Source organism: Dermacentor albipictus, unplaced genomic scaffold (genome assembly GCF_038994185.2).
Source record: "Dermacentor albipictus isolate Rhodes 1998 colony unplaced genomic scaffold, USDA_Dalb.pri_finalv2 scaffold_11, whole genome shotgun sequence".
NCBI classification, from domain to species: domain Eukaryota; kingdom Metazoa; phylum Arthropoda; class Arachnida; order Ixodida; family Ixodidae; genus Dermacentor; species Dermacentor albipictus.
This window is the reverse complement of record NW_027225565.1, coordinates 10,437,785-10,459,233: the sequence shown is the minus strand read 5'-3', so window position 1 is coordinate 10,459,233 and position 21,449 is coordinate 10,437,785. Positions and strand designations below refer to the sequence as shown.

General features: G+C 48.0%; 1 protein-coding gene across 6 annotated transcripts in view; it reads right to left on the bottom strand.

Moving 5' to 3' along the window:
* The window catches only part of LOC139051385 (uncharacterized), a 101,136-nt gene that overhangs the window by 28,354 nt on the left and 51,333 nt on the right, over positions 1-21,449 (bottom strand). For 5 of the 6 annotated variants that reach the window (XM_070528401.1, XM_070528402.1, XM_070528403.1 and 2 more), the window contains 3 exons: positions 20,490-20,873; positions 18,019-18,248; positions 14,428-14,762 (listed from right to left, as the gene is read on the bottom strand). In XM_070528401.1, coding sequence (XP_070384502.1) covers positions 14,428-14,762; positions 18,019-18,248; positions 20,490-20,873 — 949 coding nt within the window. The remainder of the gene's footprint in view (positions 1-14,427; positions 14,763-18,018; positions 18,249-20,489; positions 20,874-21,449) is intronic. The other variant, XM_070528404.1, reaches the window with a different exon arrangement.

Sequence of the window (21,449 nt, the reverse complement as noted above, 5' to 3'; positions counted from 1 at the left end):
CACGTGCACAATCTGTCACTGAGGCGAGTCAATTTCATGAGCCGTAGCAATGCCTGCGCCACATTGTAAGCGTGCGCCCATGGTCGCAGAATTACAAAGTCCCGGTCGATGGTCCAAAAGAGTTTCGGAGAATTATCTGTAGTGTAATCGGTTTAACACACTCTGAACAAGGTCGCAGTCTATGTCATAACCGGCAACATGTGTGCGATCGCCTTTGCACAGTTGCTTGAGTGACAGATAAGTGTGACATTCCAAAATGGGATGAGTAAGCTTTCATAAAAGCCAACCCTAACGAGAGGCGGCACAATGTTGCGCACGTTGGGAGAGGTCGGTGGAGACGACAGAGAATAGGGGTGTTGCATTATTGAATCTTGGTTTGAGCAATTAAAGGAAGACCCCTCGCAGCGTCTGTACTTCACAAGGGTATGGAAGCTGTTCTTTTACGAGGGCGAATCAGAAAGTATTTGCCCGTATTTTTTATTAGCCAAAATAATGTACATACAGGTAATTACAAATATACGTACAATTCTACGTACCTTACACTATTTTCCCACATAGTACTGTCCTCGATCAAATATGTGAACCGATGTGGAGACTCAATTTGAGATGCCCCTGTGGTAGAATTCGTACTGCTGACTGTAGAACCACCATCGGAATGCTGTCTTAGCTTCATCATTGCACGTGAACTACTGTCCGGCCAGGAACTTTTTCAGCAGACCGAAAACGTGGAAATCACGAGGGGCGAGGTGCGGACCGTATGGTGGACGGCCCAGACTGAGTGAAATGACCGGAGCTTGTCGGTGGTTCTGATTGCCACATGTGGTCTCGCATTGTCGTAGAGAATAACGCCGTTGTCCACATCGACAATCCTTGGGCGGTTTCACCTGATGGCAACCAGCAGACGTGGCAATGTGGAACAATACTGTCGGCATTGATGGTTGCAGCTTGTAGCATGAAATCCAGCACGAGCGGTCCTCTGCGATCCCAGAAGACCGTTAACATCACTTTCCCAACAGAGGGATCTGAACGGAATTATTTTGCCACAGGCGAACCCGGATGTTTCGACAAGATTCTCCGCTGCTTCGATTCCGGCGTTAAATTCAGTATCCACGCCAGTAACGATGTCGTCCAGGAAACTTTCACCCTCTTCGGCCTACCGTTGCAGATAATGCAGTGAAGCAAACATTCGTTTGCCTTTCATCATGTCATGTCATGTAACTGCTTAGGGTACCGGAAGGTGTCATGTCGGTAGGTGCCTAAGAACCAGTGAACCATGTTGTAAGCACACCTCTACGAAATGCCAAGCTCACGTGATATGTCCTTGGCGCGCACACAATGATCAGCTTTCACCATTCCATCCACGTGGGAAATGTCAGCCAGTGACTCACGCGGCCTCTCCCAACGCTCGTTGTCATGCAAGTCTTCACGGCGTTTTGTGAACTCGCAACACCACCACTTCACACTTGCCATACCGGACGCCTTTCCCCATATGTGGACTGCATTTCTCTATGAATTTCGATAGACGTTCGTCCCTTGCTCAATAGAAAAAGCGAATCCCACTTCGTTGCTTGCACGCTGCATTTCTCTATGAATTTCGATGGACGTTCGTCCTTTGCTACATAGAAAAAGCGAATCGCACTTCGTTGCTTGCACGCCGTGGACGTGTGAAGCAGAACTGCCACCTCCAACAACTGGCAGCAGTGCCGTGCCGCTGAGCTACGCCGGTCCACCACTGGGAATGGATATGTTTACTTCGCATTTACAGCCGTAATTTAGCTAAAGAAATAGCGGCAAATACTTTCTTATTCGCCCTCGTATGAGCTAAACGGGTGGCACTAGCAGCCGGGTCGTTACCGACGATGCCACAATGCCCCGACAGCCATTGGAAGATGATTTGTCTCTTCGTGAGGGCTTCAATAACTTCTCTAGTATCAAACACGAGTTGCTGATGGAGGCATTGTAAAGCTGATTCCGTATTCTGAAGGGCTGCCTTGGAGTCACAAAGAACGACCCACTTTCTAGGTTGTGCTTGCACGATGTAATTAACCACAGCATGTAGAGTGGCAAGTTTCGTTACTCTAGATGTTTTGTAGGACGCTGAACTTGACAGTACGAAAGCCGGTACGACAACAGTGTCTGTGGAGCTGGTGGCTGTGTGCACAGATCTATCAGTGTAAATGTGTGGTCTTTTTCCATATGCCTCATTCTATAATGACATTATCAACTGTCGTAGAGATACTGTTGAATGACTGGTCTTCGTACTTACAGGAATTGTTAGGCGTACTTGTGGCTGTCGTAGGCACCACAGGCAAATCAGTGGTCCTGCTTCTGGCGTAAAGCTCGAAGGAAGGCTTTCTTGATGTGTCGTAAAAATGTTTGAAAATGCGACTTGGTCGCTGCGCCGGGAAAGCAGCAATATAGTAAGTGGGGACGCGATAGGTGTCGAATGTGTGCTCTGAGGTTCAGAACAATGTTGTATGTCAGAATCAGATGTTGTCTAGCGATCATGACTGTTGTATAATCCGAGGCACACCGTGGTAGTTCAAGACATGGGCATATAACCTGGCCTTGCAAACTTTCGAGGGTGCGAATATTTTTAAGGTGTTGGCGAACACTGCATTCACAAGCCTATGTATTGATGAAATGCAGCTTGTGTTTCGGCGTTTCCATGTGCTGTCAATAAACGTGCGTGCTTTAGATTAGTGCCGACATGAGATTGTTAGTATACATTGTTTTGAACTATTTCTTGGCTTTTACGTGCCGAAACCATGATTTCATTAGGAGGCACGCCGTAGTGGGGAACTCCGGATTAATTTTGACCACCATCATTAACGTGCCCCCAGTGCACGGGACACGGACGTTTTTGCATTTCGCCCCCATTGAAATGCCGCCACCGCGGCCGGGATTTCATCCCACGACCTTGTACTTATCAGCGTGGCACCATATCCGCTAAGCCACCGCGGCGGGGAGTCTACATTGTGAACAAGAACAGTGAAAGCACAGGGCGAGCGCCGAGAGATCTTTCTTGCTGGAAGTGTTCCGCTTGACTAGGCTTGTCAGTCGGCCTCAGAGCCGCTGTATAATTTGGAGAGCAGCCATGGTATCCATCCTTTGTAGCTGTTCGTCAGCGAAATACACGGTGCTTTGTTTTGTGCCTAAATTATTATGATAATGTTCCATCTGATATGTCTTTCATATGAATACTCCGCTTGATAGCAAATGCGTACGTCGAGCTGAAATCCGAAGCAATCATATGCCGTGATATGCATTCACCAGATTCATGTCATTTAAATCATTGCACGCCTAAAATTATGAAGCCAACAAAAAATGAAGCCTAGCAAAACAGGGTCATTATTTCTTGTTTTAATAAACATGTAAAAATGATACCTTAAAGAAAAATGAAAGTGGACGAAAAAACTTCCCCTTTGAGCTCAACCGCCACATTACGCTTAATGTATTCCTTTATTTTCTGTTGGCTTCGTATTGTTGAGTATAAAAATCGGGCCCCTCGGTGCCCATGATGCCATGACTGGCATTAGCTAACGCTCCCAAGGTCAGATCCTGTGAACATAGTTAAATACCCAAGAATGGACGTGGGAACAGCCGTCGCCGTAGCTGAATGACAGAGCATTGCAAACGCATTGCGGGGGTTGTGATCTTGGCTCCTATTGGTGGCAAGTATTTCTTTCGTCCACTGCAGTGAGGCGTGTCAATCAGAATGTAAGAAATAATAAAGGGCCAACGAACTGTCGAACACTAGGTCGAAGTGCATGGTGATTTAAATAATTCGATGAATAGATGTTGATTATATCTCTTAATTCTGTCGCTGTCTCCTTTTCATGTTCATGTTTCACTTATTTCGTATATTTGCATCGTATATTTTCAAAGGGGTGCAGTGCAACGCGATTAATTTTCGACTATATTGGCGCTAATTAGGCTCGCACCGCTAATTGCACCTACTGTGCCACGTAGTCAAGCTTCCTGTCTCATGTCTAATTTTTGTTACCATGTGCGACTAGCCGCAAAGCTCTGGAAGCGGGAAAGGGCCATTTTTTTTTCTTTTCGAAGTTGCTAAAGACACTTACATCCACTTTATGCCAAACCCGTGTAAAATAAGCTTAGGAGACCTTGTATTCAATAGAAGACTGGCTGCGATAAAAGAAGTGAACTCCGATAGCACAAGCCCGACCTCCTGGCATCTGGTATGCTCTGGGAGTTACGAAAGGAAGACTGGAACTGCGACAGAGTCAAGCGTTCAGGCGCTGAAGAAGTTCACGTTACAGTCCCGCACTGCGTGTGCCTACTGATGATGAATGGTGTTTTGTGGCGCAAGGGCCAAGTATGGCCAAAGAGCGTCTGGTCAGTGTTAATGAGTTGGCAGTGAAGCGACGAATTAGAGGAAGATGTGACTTCTGTAAAGGGACCTAAAAACAGTCGCTGTAAAGTGCGTAAAATCTGTACGTAATAAGATTATGGCAATAACTAATGAGGTGTACTATGAACTCGAAATATACACCGCGAAAGAATTATACTGGTATATATCGGAGGCGAAAATTCGCAAGGAATACTGCCTTAATAACGCCCTTGAAGTTCAAGGGCCTGGAGCCATGTGCTATACAGAACATTATCGCAATAGCATCCTCTGTCGAGAGGATGCGCTACGAATTTATTTACGCGATACATTGAGGGCCCCATGTGCATAGCGTTCGCCGCTATAGAATGCGTTCCCCTGTAAACGTTAGGGTTACATAAGCTGCAGTTGCCGGGAAGCATGAAAAGCAGCCAGGCGTCTTGGAATAACGTCGCGTTCCACTCTTAAAGGTGAAGCTCAAGCGTCCCCCAAATGATTGGGCTAATGAAACGTAACATGATATCGTTCAGGAAACCGTGCTATGGTGTCAAAACGGTCTGCACCAAGAAACATTACCAGATGGAGAGGGATGTGCTGCCGGTATGCTAGAGGAAAGTTTCAGCTGCGGCTTCCCGAAACTCGAGGAACACATGGAAGACTGTCAGCCTCTCGCCACATCTAGCACAAGTTAGAGGTTCATTACCAGTCAGCAAAAAACGGTGGGTGCCATATGTGTGTCTTATCCTGAGCCGACAGAGTGGGACATCAATTTGTCGCGCTTTCGCTTTTGAGGGCCAGGAACGTATCCGGATGGCACCGGTTTCCAGATATAAGCCGTCGAATTTGGGGTAAAAATACACTGATGTTCCACGCACTTTAAGAAAACACTGTTTTATGCTTTGAAGCACAAACGTAACACGAACGCCAATGCATTTCATCGAACATTTTAAAAATTACCATCTCGGAAACGGTGTGCTCCTGAGAATGCGTTCTAAGTGAATATGTCATGCATACCCTCTAGCAACAATTCGTAATTAAAATATGTGCAGTAAAATAATTACAGAGTTACCTTAAATGTATTATTTATTCAATTCTTCATTTTAATTTCTTGTAGAAGTACCGGCCACCTCACCCAGTAATCTAGCTCAAGGTTAAGAATCGCGCCACCTTTCATTGGCAGTTTTTTAGTGGTGCGGCTATACAAAAAACATGCTGCTGAGATGTACAGTCAGCAGCAAAAGATTGCGGGATGCGCGAGCCCGTGGCAAAGCGACCCTCCTCCCCTTCTAGCGGTGAACCCCTGGTGTGGAGACCGACGCCTGTACGCATGCGCGTCCCTCCGAGACTGCAAGCGTGTATATGTTTCCGCGCTTCCTCCTTGCGCGCCGGGCGATATCCGAATGTAGCCGCGAGGTAGCCTTCTTGCGATATGCGCCATGGCGGCTTGGACCGGCGGAACTTCGTTTATGCAACGGAAATCAATTGTCCATTTTCGTCTTGCCGGTCTCCTATAGAGACAGTCTTCTGTCACGCTTTCCTGCGGTAGAATTCACCGTTCGTAAAAAGAAAGTAACAACGAAGATTGGCCACGAAAAGGTGCAGCCAAGAAAAAAAAAAAGACTTCTTGCGTTCGCCACCGGGCCGGCCCTATGCGTCAGCGCTCGTGACTCGACAAAAAGCGGCCGCAGTGGCGCCCGCAAGTTCACGCTTCTAAACACGTTTCACACAGTTTCGCCCGTCGAAGCCGCCACAGCGCATATCGCAAGAGGGCTACTTCGCGGCTACACTCGGATATCGCCGGGCGCGCACAGAGGAAGCGCGGAAACATACACGCTTGCAGTCTCGGAGGGACGCGCATGCGTGCAGGCGTCGGCCTCGACACCAGGGGTTCACCGCTAGAAGGGTCGCTTTGCCACGCACTCGCGCATCCCGCAATATTTTGCTGTTGACTGCACGTTGTGCGGGGAACAAAATAAAACGCACTAAGTACCGGATTTGTGCGTTTACGCAGAGACATTAAGGCTGTTAGGACGCTTAGAGAATTAAATATTTTTTTCAAATTTGACTTCCTGATGTTTCACAGCCGACAATAGTACTATCGGCGTCAAATTAAAGTTGAACAGCGGAGCGCGTGGCCCAAGCATGAGTGAAGATATAGTGTGCGCCGTCCAGTCATTCACCATTGACAGGCGCGCACATCTGGTTTGGCCGCACTGCGCGATCCGCCTCTAGTGAGATAATTTTACTTCTGTTCTGGTTCTTACATTTGAAAGGGAGAAAATAAAAAATAAAAAATTAAGCTAAAATATTGCAGTTTACGGCGAGTCTTGTTGCACAGATCGCCGAAACCACAAGTGCTGTCGGCGAGAACAGCGCGTGGTGCAGTTTGCACCGTCATCGCAAGGTAGATTCGCCCGCGCGGCGCGGGCGATGACGGTGCAAACTGCATCACGCGCTGTTCTCGCCGACAGCACTTGTGGCTTCGGCATTCTGTGCGACAAGACTCGCCGTAAACTGCAATATTTTAGCTTAATTTTTTATTTTTTATTTTCTCCCTTTCAAATGTAAGAACCAGAACAGAAGTAAAATTATCTCACTAGAGGCGGATCGCGTAGTGCGGTGTTACGAACTTCCAACCGGTGCCACCAGTGTTACGAACTTCCAACCGGTGCCACCAGTGTTACGACATCCAACCGGTGCCGCCAGTGTTACGAACTTGCACCGCTGCACCACGAATACGGCTTTGTGGTCCCGTAGCGCTCGTCACCCGTTTCGTGACAGAGCGTTGGTAGCGAAGACTCCGAGCCTGGCGTCGATGAGAATAACAAAAGGGACTTTATACATTATATACAGGTTATCATACAGGACATGAACGGGTCGGCACTGGGGCCGAGTGCTCACAACAAACGCGACTGTTCTCGCACGACGATGTCCGGCGAAAACGCGTACACATCTCACCCCAGTCGGGAGCGACACTCTCTCCCGGTGGGGTCGGCAGATCCTGTTTTCGAGCGGCGTGTCGCTGCTTTTATAATCCCCGAGGCCCATTGTCACTCAAACGGCCCAATACAAAGTCAGCACACGACGGTCGTCCGAGGGGTCCAACCAGCGACCGCGCTGGCCACCCGGTTCAAAGTTCGCGCGCGCGGTGACCTCCAGGCAAGGGAGGTGCGGCGCCGGGCCGTCTGGCACACGCGGACACGTCTAAACACGCTGCTCGCCGAGGCTTCTCCCGCACGACGGCGCAGCATCTTGTCTTGTGAAGGGAGAATTATGGCGCTCGCAGGATAGATTCCGCATCTTGCAGATTCGGAATCCGGGCTTGTGGTAATGGCACAACAGCGGCCAAACCGGATGTGCGCGCCTGTCAATGGTGAATGACTGGACGGCGCACACTATATCTTCACTCATGCTTGGGCCACGCGCTCCACTGTTCAACTTTCATTTGACGCCGATAGTACATAGGCCCCAGTCGTAAATACGTTTCCGGGTGCAGGTCATTGGTTTCTCAGAAGGATGGACCGATTGCTGCATAAAACACGGCGGCGTTTGACTTACAAGCATAAGTCAAAAATTCTATGCACGAGTAGTTCGCCTGAAGTTCTAGGAAATGAATTCGAATATGTGCACCTGGATCATTCTATGAGCTGTCATCGCCGCAGCGGCAGTGGTTTCACTGGGGCTATCAGGGTATGCTCAAGAATTGCAATTCCATTGCCTCAGAAAGCTTTCTTACGTACGGAGAGAATAGTTCTCTAGCTGCTGGTCGACTATTAAACAGTTTTGCTGATGTCAGTTCGTGTATGGTGACGTATGGCCGCGGTTTGAGATCTTTCAGAAAGTACACTCGTAAGCGAAATTGCAGCCTTTTGCCACAACAGTAATCGTCGTCTGTCTTGTCCGCATTTCCTTTCTTTAACGCGGCGAGTCCCGTACTTCCAAGTCACGAACGGCATGCCCGTTATCAGCATGACCGAGCATTCTCGACAGGAAAGTAGCGAGCGCAGCGTTTTCAAGGAAGGAAACGCAGGCAAGACAGAACGATTATTATGTGGCAAAAAATACACCCCAAAGGGTGTACATTTGTTTAAGAGTGTAGTACATGAAACTCGCGTATCATCTCTGAAGATGGGGCGACAACTCGTCAGCTTCAATTCAGAGACTCTAGAGGACTTGTCCTGAAGGCACCGGTCACCAGGCGGATACCTAGGTGAGACAGGATCCATAATCTTCAAGCCGATAGGAGGAGCCGATTGATACACTATGGCCCCGTAACCTAAGCGTGCTCGAATAAGGCTTTTGTAAAGGTTCATGAGGCACTTCCTGCCACTACCCCACATTGTGGGTGACAGAAGAGTAATTGTCTGCGTTTCTAGGCTTCCTTCTTAAGGTACTTCAGGTGTGTAATGAAGGCTAGCTTTGTCTAAAATGATGCCTAAAAATGTGTTATCTTTATTCACAGGTAATTGTTGACCATGCAGCTCAGTATTGGGTCAGACCAGGCCTCTATTGCTTGAAAAAAAGTACGCAGAGGTTTTCAAGGGATTTAGCCTAAATAAATTCCCCTGTGCTCATCTCGACACTTTGCTCAGCTCAAATTGAAACTCGTTCGCAGATTGTTATGTTACAGGATTTAAATCCCATAGGCACGTCATCAACATAAGTTGAATATAACTTACTTTGTAGAATAAATGAACGTAATAAATTCATTTTTATCATAAAAGGGTACAGCTATGTAATCCAATCTATGGTACCCCAGTGTCTTGGATAAGGAGCCTGGACAGAGCATTGTCAACGCTTGACTTATTTTTTTTTTCTCAACGTAACCATGTTTCACGTACTTCAACGAACTTTGGAAACACCTCACCTAACAATTTTTTTTCACCTAAATATAATGGGAAATAACTGAGCAGGGTAGTAAATCTAAATTTTTATAAGAAAATCGTAGATGGTCTAGCGAAACGTTTGGGACACTTGGTGCGGATTGATCCCGATATATTTGTGCGCGTGACAATAAACACTAGCCGAAAGACAGCACCCTCTCTTATCCCTGCTTCCCCGTGCGCGCGCTTGTTCTAGCGCTGCTTAACCACATTGAAAAAGCAAAACCGCAAAATATTTCGACAGATTTGAACTGGCGTCGCAATGCCATTATTCTGGAAGTAAACACGGCTTCTTTAAAGCATACTGCAATGCATGATGTGCGCCGGACGACGATAACTCGCCGTTCTTTTTTTCGCGGATTTAGAATGATTTGCGGCTGGGCATAAAGCGTTTTCAATAATCTGCACATTGCATTTTGTACTCGCTTGAGAACAGGAGTGAATACTTGTTCGACATGCTGTTCAAACTTGCGATGTGAAGGAAATGCGACTGCTGCTAGTGAGTATAATAGGTATATATAGTTTTCACGTAAGGTCACACACGCAGCTTCTCACCAAGCTAGAACGAAAACATGGCGGCCACGATTACGCCCGTGCACCGTAGTATCACGCGTACATTTTGCTTTTTGGTGGTGACCACCGAATCACTTATCGATTTGTCACTTGGCGTGAGATGCGCTTCTCGTGCTGTCACGCTTCCTGTTTATGTAGCTTGTCGGTGTACTAGCACGCCAAGATGGCGGCCACGGTGACGTTAATGCTAGCCATCCGCAATACAGTCGTGCACTAGGAGAACAGCGTGATGTCGAATGCGCATTCTTACGAAAGAGTATCAAAACACACAGATGGATAGACTGGGATGCCTTTCGAGACGCCAGAAGCCAGAAGAGCGGTGGTGACGACGAGATCGAAGACATCGACTCGTAGACGGCCGAAATCACCAAGAGCGTACGCGACGCGACCAAAGAGATTGAAACGGGCGCGGAAATCGACAATGTAGACAGCCGGCTTGCGCATCTCATCGAGGCTAGACAGCCGATACTCAATCGCTGGAAGAAACAACGGCTTAACCGCAGACTGAGAAAGAAGATGGCGGAGCTGAACCGAGCGATCAAGGATCACTGCCGCGCTCTCTGCACGCAACAGTGGAACGAGATCTGCAACGCGGCAGACGGGCAGATGTATAGCGGGAAGACGTAAAACCTACTGCGGCACCTGCTCGACGAAACCAAGACCAAGTTGCACCAAAGGGACAGACTCGCCAGGCTCATACATCGGGTGGTCTCAGCACACGGCGTCGACGAAGTCACCAGGCACATTAACGACAAATACCTGCCGACTACACCTACCGAACAACACGCGCCGTACAGCGGCCTGCCTAACGCGAAGCTCGATCGTGACGACGACGACACGCGCGGCCCTGCACTACCTCAACAGCCGGTCGGCAGCCGGCCCGGACCTCGTCACGAACAAGGCGCTCAAGAACCTCGATGACGGCTCGATTGAAAAGCTCGCAAAATACTACAACAAGTGCTGAAGAGCGGGCGCGCTGCCAAAGCTGTGGAAGACAGCCAAGACCATCCTGATCCCCAAGCCGGGGAAGCCACCGGACACGGATAACCTCCGGCCCATCACGCTCACGTCCTGCGTGGGCAAGGTGCTGGAGCACGTCCTGCTCAACAGGTGGCAAGACTACCTGGAACGAGAAGGGCTGTACCCGGCAACTTTGATCGGCTTCAGACAGCACCTCAGCACGCAGGACGCGATGCTGCAGCTCAAATACCAAATCATTGACGATGTCGCGGGCGCTGCCGCCAAAGCAATCCTAGGGCTCGACCTGCAGAGCGCCTTCGATAATGTGAAACACTCGGCGATTCTGTCACAAGCCTCTAAGCTCAACATGGGTGACAGATCCTACAACTACATCAAGGACTTCCTCACGGGCAGTACCGTCGAGCTACGAGCAGGCGACCTACAGACAAGAGAAGAAGCTCGGGAGCACCGGCACACCGCAGGTATCGGTCATTTTGCCGATGCTGTTCAACCTGGTAATGATCGGAGTGACCGAAAAGCTCGGGCGCATCGAAGACGCCAGGCACACCATCTACGCGGACGACATCACTATATGGGTGACCGGTGGCAGCGACGCCCACATCGAGGGCGCGCTGCAAGCCGCCGTCGACGCAATAGAAGACCAGCTGGAAGGCACCGGACTTGGATGTTCGCCGAGCAAAGCGGAGCTTCTCATACTCCCACCTACCAAAAACAGCAGAGGCAAGACCAGACAACGCGAAAACGAAAAAATCAGAATCGTCACCAAATCCGGAAACGTGATCCCCGAGGTCGGCAAAATTAGGATCCTAGGCATGGTCATCGAAAAGCACGGAAGAAACGGCGAAACCATCACCCGTCTCAAGGCAAAAGCAGCCAACGCGATTCGACTCCTCAAACGAGTCACTTCCCGAAAGGCTGGCATGAGAGAGGAGAGCCTAATTAGGCTCATCCAATCCTTCGTCATCAGCCACGTCGCGTACGTTGCAGCCTACCACAGATGGCTGCAACACGAACGAAACAAAATCAACGTGCTCATCAGAAGAGCTTACAAGACGGCGCTGGGCCTGTTCGAGTCCACAAGCACGACTCGCGTGTTACAACTCGGGCAACACAATACGCTCGAAGAAATAGCCGAAGCGCAACGGAGCTCTCAACTGGAGCGGCTGTCCATGACCAAAGACGGGAGGAAGATACTGGACGATCTGGGAATTAGACGCTCGAACGAGGTGGAGATGAAGCTCCCCGAACCCGAAGAGGTCCGACGCCAGACCAGAATCGACCCCATACCGAAGAACATGAATCCCGAGTTCAACAAGGGAAGAAGAGTGGCGGGGGCCAAGGCTCTCATCGACCAGCATGCCAACGACGAACACGCGCGGTACGTGGACGCGGCCAAATAAAAACGGAACGCTTTCGCAGCGGTCGTCATAGAGGCGTTGTTGCAACTGGGTCACAAGCCCCAAGGGTAGCGTTGGCCTGGCGGCCTGGGGCACAACTGAAAGCATCCGAAGGTCCTGGCAAAGCATATGAGCCGACTGCTAACAGAACAACTTTATTCTAGCATCGCAAAAGAGCGGCCGGTCAGGTCGACCGAAGTGGAGAGACGGGAGAGCACGCTACTCGACGGAAGAATTCGGAGCCTCTCTCTTGGCGTCCGGGGGCAGCTGCTTTTATACTCTCGGAGTCGAGGACAAGGAACGGCTCGGGATAAAGCCCACGTGACGGCGCCGCGCGGACACGTTGAGACTAGAAGGTGACGCATCCGCCGGGCCGGCGCCGGACAGACCTCCTCGCTTCACAGTTTGGGGAGCTCCTCTCCCCGGCTGCCGCGCTTTGACAAGCGTGGGCACCAACATGCACACACACACACACACACACACGCACGCACACACCAAGACACGAGGCATTGAAACATGCCTGGACGCGCTTGGCGGGGAGGCGTTGCGCCAGCGCTGAACGGGCCAAAATGTCCGCCGCTTTGAACGAAGCCCCGGCGTCCGTTGCATCCGCGCCGGCTATACCGCGCGTCGTAGGCGAAACCTAACAGCGTCAACCGGCGCCACGAGGACGGCAGCGAGCGTGAGAAGCGCCGGAGCGGAACAAGCGGAGGAGGTAGCCATCGCCCTGGCCACGACGCAGACTGCCACACGGTGCTGAATGACTCAAGACAGGCGGTGCGAAACTTCGCCAAAGGGCAAATCTGCAGGGAGGCTGAGCGCGTACTGCGAGCGGTAAAACTAGAAGAACGAAAAGTACGACTCAAGTGGTTCCCGGCTCACGCTGGCGACGTGTCGGAACGCAATGAGAACCATAATGAGAGGGCACACGCCACGGCGCGAGAGCTAGCCAACCGCGCCCCGGCGACAGCCCGTCCGACCTGGTTCGGAACCAAGGACCGCATGACGGATTACAATGAAATCACGAAGGCCTACCGCCTGGCTCGCAGGACTTTCCCACCCCCGCACCCGAGACTGAGTCGAGCGGAGGCGGTAGTACTGAGACAACTCCAGACCGGATCGCTACCGAGCCCGAAACTGATGAATCGCATGTACCCCGAGACATATCCGACATATATGAGCAGAGTCTGCCGGAGGGAGACCGCAGACTACACGCACATCTTGTGGGACTGCATTGAACATCCAGAAGACGCTAAATCAAGAACACTCCCACCGCGGCTCGAGGCAGCCGCGAAGAGCTACGACCGAGACGATCAGCTCTGGGCCGTCCAGCAGGTCATCGAGGCGCTCCAAAGGCACGGACCCAGCGAGCCGGCAACGGAGAGCGGAGACCCGCGCCAAGTACCGGCGACTTCGAGGATGACGTAGGCCCTCGTCGGGGCGCGCGAGCGCCCAACTGCAGGCATAAATAAAGTTTGTCCATTCCAATCCAAATTACGAAAGAGTACTCGTTCTTGTGGATACCTATTGCTCAGGGGTGTGCAAATAGCAATTTTTGAGACCTAATCGAATACGACTTTAATAGTGCCAGAAGTGAATCGAATGCTTTTCGAATAGTTTTCAAATGTGTATCCGTTATCCCGATTAATTTAAAGCTATGTCCACATCCCGGTAATTTTAGAGCTAGAAAGCATCTGTCATTACACAATACGTTATGAAGCGTTGTGTAGTTAAAGTACAAATCGAGCATTAGGAGCAAACTGTCATCGCATGCACAGAGTGTGAATGATCGTTGTATTGCCTTTTAAGTATGGCTACCTAAGTGAGGTAGTCTACTCTCTTACGCAAGTTCTCATGTTTTATGTCTTTACTATGCCCACGGAGGTAAAAATTTACTGTGCTTTGCTTCGACTTTATGTATACTTGGGTGCAGTTGACGTACTGAAATATTCGATCGAGAGGTACCCAAAAAATCGTTACATTTAGGAATAGTGATTTATTGGATTCATTATTCGAAAATGACGAATATTCGAGCGCCCCTGCTATTGTTAATGCCGCATGAAATACAATGAACTGAAGATGGCGCAGTCGATTATACAATCCTTTATTTTATGGAACCAGTACATTAAATATCGTATGTTTCTCCGTAATGTAGCCCGTGGTGTATATACTCAGATCCCGCAGAATTACCGGAAAAGCCAGAATTGTCTTAATGATGTCAAACTTCCGTGTCCTGACTTACCATATATGAGGAGATCCTCAATGCTGCTGTTCTGAGATAGGCCGTGGAAAACAGCGGCCAATAATTCTGGAGCGTTCTCGATTTCCAGTTGGAGCCTCCGTAGTCGTCGCGTAGAGGCCAAGTACAAAGCCAGGTCGCGTCTCATTTCAGGGCAGAGGTTTGCGCAAGGACGTAGCTCAAGAGATCTGATGTGGTCACCACCGTCGCCGGCCACCACCCGACACAAGCTGTTAAGCGAAATATTGTAGATAGTGTAGAAGCACAGCGGTTGCTCGGCCGGAACTTCTTGCATCGTGTGAATCATGGGAAGAAACGGTCCTTCAGGGAAAGTGCACCTGCAACCGAGATGAAAAGCCTGGCGTATTGAAGTGCTGCCGTCGACGTCGGCACGAGAACAATATAAGCAACGCGCAGTGCAAGATATGTACGCCCATGTGAGAAAAAAGGAAAAAAGAAAGCCGCCGACCAAGAAAGTGTTCTTAATGAGTTTTAGAGGTTTCGGCTTTGATACGGAATACCAGTGGACAAAACGAAAACTCCTTAAAATGATGAGCTTAACTTCACTTTTATGCGCCTAGGTGCCCGACCTAGGCATTCTTTAGTGTGCATGTACAACGTTGCTATCGCTGCAATCCAGCTTTTTTTTTTCAGTAGCACGCATTAGTCCTATACTGCAGATACTGCCACAAAATCAAGTTGCTTTGCTTTGCAATTACGGAAGCCTGCGGCCCCAGTCTCACGATTATGTGTATCAATATCCCGATTCGTGTAACACATAGAAAATGAAACTCAACACGATGAAGTGCAAGCGAATGAGAATTTATGGTAAACTTTCCACTAACACTTGTAAGTGTAAAATGCTTCCGCTCTCTAAGAAGTGACTGCTTACAGATACTTAGGGGTCCACATTAACTCTAACCTGTTTTGGCAACCACACATTGTGTTTTTGGTAATGCTAACCGCATGGTTGGGTACCTGCGCTGTTTTGTTTCAATGGACTCTTCCCTTAAGCTCCTTCTCTGTAAGCTTTCGTTCGTTCCAAACTAGAATATGCATCAGCTGTGTGGGATCTATTTACTGAAAGTCATTAATCACCTTGAAGCTGTAGAAAATCTTAGCGCACGCTTTTTTTCGAACTACTGCTGTCTTTCCAATGTTTCGTCTTTGAAAACAGCGTTTCGGCTTCCGTCCCTTTCCTCACGCAGAAAATTACCACGTCTCTATTTCATAAGATTTACTACCATAACCCTCATCTTAAGCAATTACTTTCCCATCCTTCATTCATATCATCTATCGACCATCGTCATAAAGTGTTTCTTACTCATTGTCATACTAACCAACACTCATTCCTTTGTTCCTCAAACTTGTAAAAACTAATTACTTGCCCCTGTTGATTGCATTACAGATCCCAGTGACTAAAATGGAATTGAATATGTTACCTGATATTTGCATTGTTTTTTTATGTATTATTACTTCCTTCTGTAACGCCCTATGGGTCCTGAAGGTATTCGAATAAATAAATAAATAAAAGTTAAAAGAAATATAAATAAGCTACGCCGCGTTCAGCAAGTGCATTGGCAGCGGTACTCCTTTTCATGTCATTGACGTTCTCTTTCAGTTCTTTTTTTTTTTTTAATTTAAGCGGCGCCCAGCAGAGTCGCAGTTACTGCAGTTTATTTTAAACAGCCCGCCTGAACGCTGGATGCAACTTTCCACCCGCAAGAATACGCAAATGGGGTACTAAGTCGAACTTAAGCACGTCGTCTAGAGGAGTTTACGTTTTGTCATCAAGGCAGGCATGCATAATCTGAAGCTTCTAGCATTCATTAACCAATTTTTTTGGTACCTGATGAGGACAACCATCCATTGCAAGATATTTATTCATTGCGAACAGTTCCAATCACCGAACATCTAGGTGATAAGTTACAGCTTAAAGAAAAAAAAACTAACACACAGAATATCTTCTGTGGGCACTTATGCGAGTGGTAAGGGCTTAAGACAGTGCAGTGGTGAGCGCGAACTCTAACTATACAGTGCCTCGTGCCACACTGAAAGTTCAATATGGGGTTTTACGTGCCAAACCCACTTTCTTATGAGGCACGCCGTAGTGCGGGACTGAGGAAATTCGGACCAGCTGGGGTTCAGTAACGTGCCCTAAATCTAAGTACACGTGTCTTAATATTTCACCCCCATCAAAATGCGGCCGCCGTGGCCAGGATTCGATCCGGCGACCTTGTGCTTAACAGTTCAACACCATAACCACTAAGCAACCGCGGTGGGTCCGCGTGTGCCACATCTGTGGTGTTGAATGCTAGCTGTATGAAATGATGTATCTAGATAAGTTTTTAAACTATAGAAGGTGCAATATTACAGCTATCATGGCGTAACTACATTAAAGTGTGGATATAATTTTAACGTGAACTACGCAGATGTGCTATCAAAGAACTATAGACTACTATATTTAGTGATAATAAAGACTCGCCGGCTATCGTTAAAAGTGGCCAATGTCGTTAATAGTATATTTGCACAGCAAGCTGGTAAATATGGAGTGAAAAAAAAAGAATTTAAGTGGACGTGCCGCCGGCACCGCATGTGTGACGTAGGGACGTGGCTGAAAGAACCAAGAAAGTTCATGCTATACGTCTCTGAGACGTCGATAATTGATTTACAGAGTTTGGCGACCCAAAGCATCTTACGAGTTGCGAGGTGTCGTAGTAGCGGGCTTTAGATTGTTTAAACAAGTTGGGTCCATTCAAAGCATGGTACGTAGGCTGCGTTTTTGCCCTTGGCTCGCACCAGAATGCAGCCTCCACTGCTGGCAATCGAATCGGAGATCCTGTACTCAGGTGAATCAGAACGACACATGCACGGCTCGAATGCGGCAGGCTGATAGAAATGCGGCGAGGTCATAGAGGCGCGATCGTTTCCGTCGTAGTGAGCAGTGAAGTTGCTCGAGGTCTGAATCGGGGCTTCTAGTGTGTGTGAGCACTTTTTTGCGGACGCTGCTCAATCGAAAGCTCCGCGGCAGCATAGTGGCTGTCGCGTTTCGCTGCTGAGCTGGAGGTCACGGGCTCAGTCTCTGCTGCAGCGGCCGCATTCCGCTGGAAAGATGCACGATGGAACAATGCATAAACGTTCGATCGTGTGCCGTGCATCAGGTGCACGTTACATAACCCAGGGTGATCCAAATCATTGTGCAGCGCATGGCTACGGTGTCCCTCTTAAACCAATGTGCAATTTCGGGACGTTAAACTCCACGATTTGATAAATTACGGCGTCTCTCCATTTACGTCCGTCTTCAGTTGTTGAATAAAAACATAAGCCGTTAATTATATGTTAATACAATTTCTTGAGCAAACCGACATATAGAATACCAACACACACAAGCTCCGAATATACATCGAAGACTTCAGTTAAGCTAGGATGGCTCACCACAGCTTTTTTTTTTTTTCACTGCGACAGAAGTTTGATGCGATATGAGGAGCACGTCTGCAAACATTACGAAAACATTGCGCCGCTATGAAGTCGGCACATCTATTCAGTTAATGTAAACCCGATAGTGCACCGATGAATTTCATTTAATGCACTCACTCTCCGAATACGACTTTGCAGCTTCCGGGGGCACCGTCAAGGGTTCGAAGAAAAGGTTCCGGTTGGTCCAGGGAGAGCTTCAGCAAGTGCAATTCCAGCATCTTGCCACGAACCGCCCGTGCAAGATAACGAATCTCTTGAAGCGAGAAGCTCCAGTTCAGGACCAGCTGCTCGAGGGACTTTGTCTTCTCCAGGGCCTTGACAAGGGCGTGTACATGTGGTCGCGGCTCCTTTTGCAGAGTCATGTATATATAGAAGGATAGCTTTAGTCGCTGCGCATCCTCCTGTGAAGCCAACTACATAACTCGCTTCGACAACATGGCTTCACGGGGCATATTGCGTTGTCCGAACTAAGGAAGTTTTCAGATCTAATTTCACTGAATATAACTTTTCATGTAAGCAAGTCATTGACACTCTGCGGACATTCTTACAGCATATGTGCTAATATACGTATACGTGAATCTAATAAAAAGCTTCTCTGAAAGTACTCACCTTAGCGCTACGAACTCACGGTATTGAAGTGCAAACAAAAGCAGAGAACTTGGGCAAACGCTCAGTGCACAGCTCTACGCTGTTCTGTAGAAGCAACAATACTCCGTAAAACTTCTGGAGCAAAAGGTAAACTCACTGCTTCCACGAAGTGGAGTTCTAAGTGTCAGCTTAATGTCCATCTTGAATCCACGAAGAGGCGGTAGTGTTTCTCGTGAGCTTTTCTTATTAATTCATACCTACACAAGAACTCACTGCTCACTTTAATGTTGCTGAAGAGGGCAGAAAAATTGCAAGAGAACTTAAGCTTCGGTAACTGGATACTAAATCTAGCACCTTGTCGAATGGAGTATGTTAGAATTTACCTTGCTTTTTAAGAAAGGTGCCAGGCTCTGAGTAGCGTGAAACATCGGTCAAAAATTAATGGCTGCCTCGACAACGATTTGAACTCTGTGCACTGATTGCCGATGAAATTCGAGTATTGACACAGCATCAGAAAGGATAACCAGAATTCAGCTCGCTGATTGATCAGAAAAGAGATCAGAGTGAAACCAATGAGAAGAGATTAAATTGGCAATAGAACATATTCTACTGAAACCACGATGTCCATGAAGAAAAAAAATTCCTTCAAGTTGTATTATTCATCGGGAATCCAAACCTTACAACTATATGAAGCGAGCAGGAACGAACATTGGTGCGTATATACGGGGCCATCATTTTTAAATTTTACGGAATTTTCGGAAGTCGCTTGGGGTACATAGTGTAATTATTGCCCTTGAGCTGTATTTTTGAAGAGGCAGACATTACTACCCCGAGAAACAAAGCAATATTCAACGGATTCACTATAGTTAATTAGGTTCCCAATTATTTACTTCATGATACATATTTCAATTTATGAATTGTAGCCGGTGAGTTTGCAAGACGTATCCACTTAAAGTTCGTTTTCAGGATGACACAATTTAGAGATTTCCCAAAGATGGGACGAGATACATGGGCGTTCGTTACTTTTGCTTCAATGCATAAAACAGTGTTTTGTTAAAGTGGAACGACAGTGCATTTTTACGTCGAGTGTGACTGCGCACGTCCCCAAAGTGGCGTCGTGCTATAAATGTATCCGAAACAACCGAAAGGCCCCTTAACACATCGGCCCACGTCTGCTGTCGTCTACGCTTGTGTAGAAGGGCAAATAAAAGCTTGCGTGATTCCATTCCAATAAAGCACTGTGGATTAGGATTTCTGTAACTAACGTAAGGATCGCTGAGTAGGTGCTAGCAGCAGCTACGGAAGGGGACGAGCAGCGCCTGTCTTTAAATGCCAGAGGAGCCAGGCTTTCCTGTCCCGCGTTAACAATGCCAAGCACTCACCGACGAGACAGAAAGGACACGATACCCGCGTGCACAGGTTACGTTCCACATCTGAGTACTTTAAAAGTGTTCAAGCACATTGTTTCCTCATAAACGACGTATCCATGTATGCGCCGAAGTTTTTCTTTACTTCCTAGGACTGCACAAGTACTATGATTGAAGAAACCAACTGGGTATTCTCTGCGCTAATTAATTATACTCCCCACGTATAACGCGATAAACATTAGATGTAAAACGTCCGGAATCTGCCTTACGGTCTCTGGACGCACTGAAACAAGCACGCGACTTGAGCGTAACTCGCACAATGGGACGGAATAACCTATCAAGCCAGCGAATGAGTACGACGTAGCTGTGTGCCATCGTAACACACCACATACAAAAAAGCCGTAGACAAGCTGTAGCGACACGATTCGTTGCATTTCTACCCCGTCATTGTCATCATAGGACTAAACCGGCGATCCGTCCCGTCGTGTGAATTAAACGTCTTTCAGGTCAGCAAGGGCTAACTACGGAAGTCGTGCCACTGCTGCTTTCAATTATAAGTCGCTAGCTGCACTGCTTCGTTTAAGCACTTGTTTCGTAAACGCTTTCGCTGGTTTGTATACCATAACCACCTACCTGGGAAGTGGAAGCTTCTTCCAGGCTCGTTTTGCAGTCCAAGAAGGCTACATACTGTAGTCTGCTGCTGGAGTTGAGGAGCTCAGCCAGCTTTTCCTTTTCCAGTGGGCTCAAGTTAAGGTCTCTCAGGGTAAGGCTGGTTAGGGTACGGTTAGCTGCAAGTGCACCTATGATTTGCTTCACGCTGAATGCTATATCGTGGAGCGCCCAGTGGGTAATAGCGAGATCGGTTAGGGTAGTAGTGTTTTCGAGCAACCGTCTGATGCTCGCCATGCAGCTGCTCTGGGGATGGCAGACGGCAAAGGTAAAGCTGGTCAAATTTGCGCTGTCTGCAGCGCTGTGAAGTATGGCTTGGTCAATGAGCATATCTTCCTCGCTTATGCCCTGAAACAGAGCGCGAGCCAGTCACCAAATGTTATGTTCACGGGTAAAATAATGTGTACATTTATACAAACATGACCGTAAATTTATTATTTTCACCAGACACCTTCATACCTTAAAGCTCTCTGCAGGGGTTGTAAAACGTGTCATGCTTATTTGTGTTTGACAGTTAGGTATGTGAGGCACGTGCTTACGAAGCTTCACTCGAAGCTAAAAGCCTCGTGCAGGTTGCATGTTCCTTCCTGTTACCGCCTTTCTTTTGAATCCTCGATTCGTGCCTATTGTTATACCACCACAAGTTTTCTGTTTCAAGGACTGACTTCTATATTAAGATAGTTTGGGTTTAATGGCACAAAGGCAACTAAGGCCATGCTGCGCCAGTCGCAAGACAAAATGAAACGGGACGTTAGAGCAGGTAAACCTGCATTACATTATAGTTGGTGTAAATAACCAGTTTTCTCTAAAAAGTCGAACAGGTTCGTAAATGGCACTAGGGGGTCATCTGCTAGTAATAGGGAAGGGTGTAATGGAGTGTGCAAATTATACAGGCTGTGTAAAAACCTCCGTCTCAGTGTATCG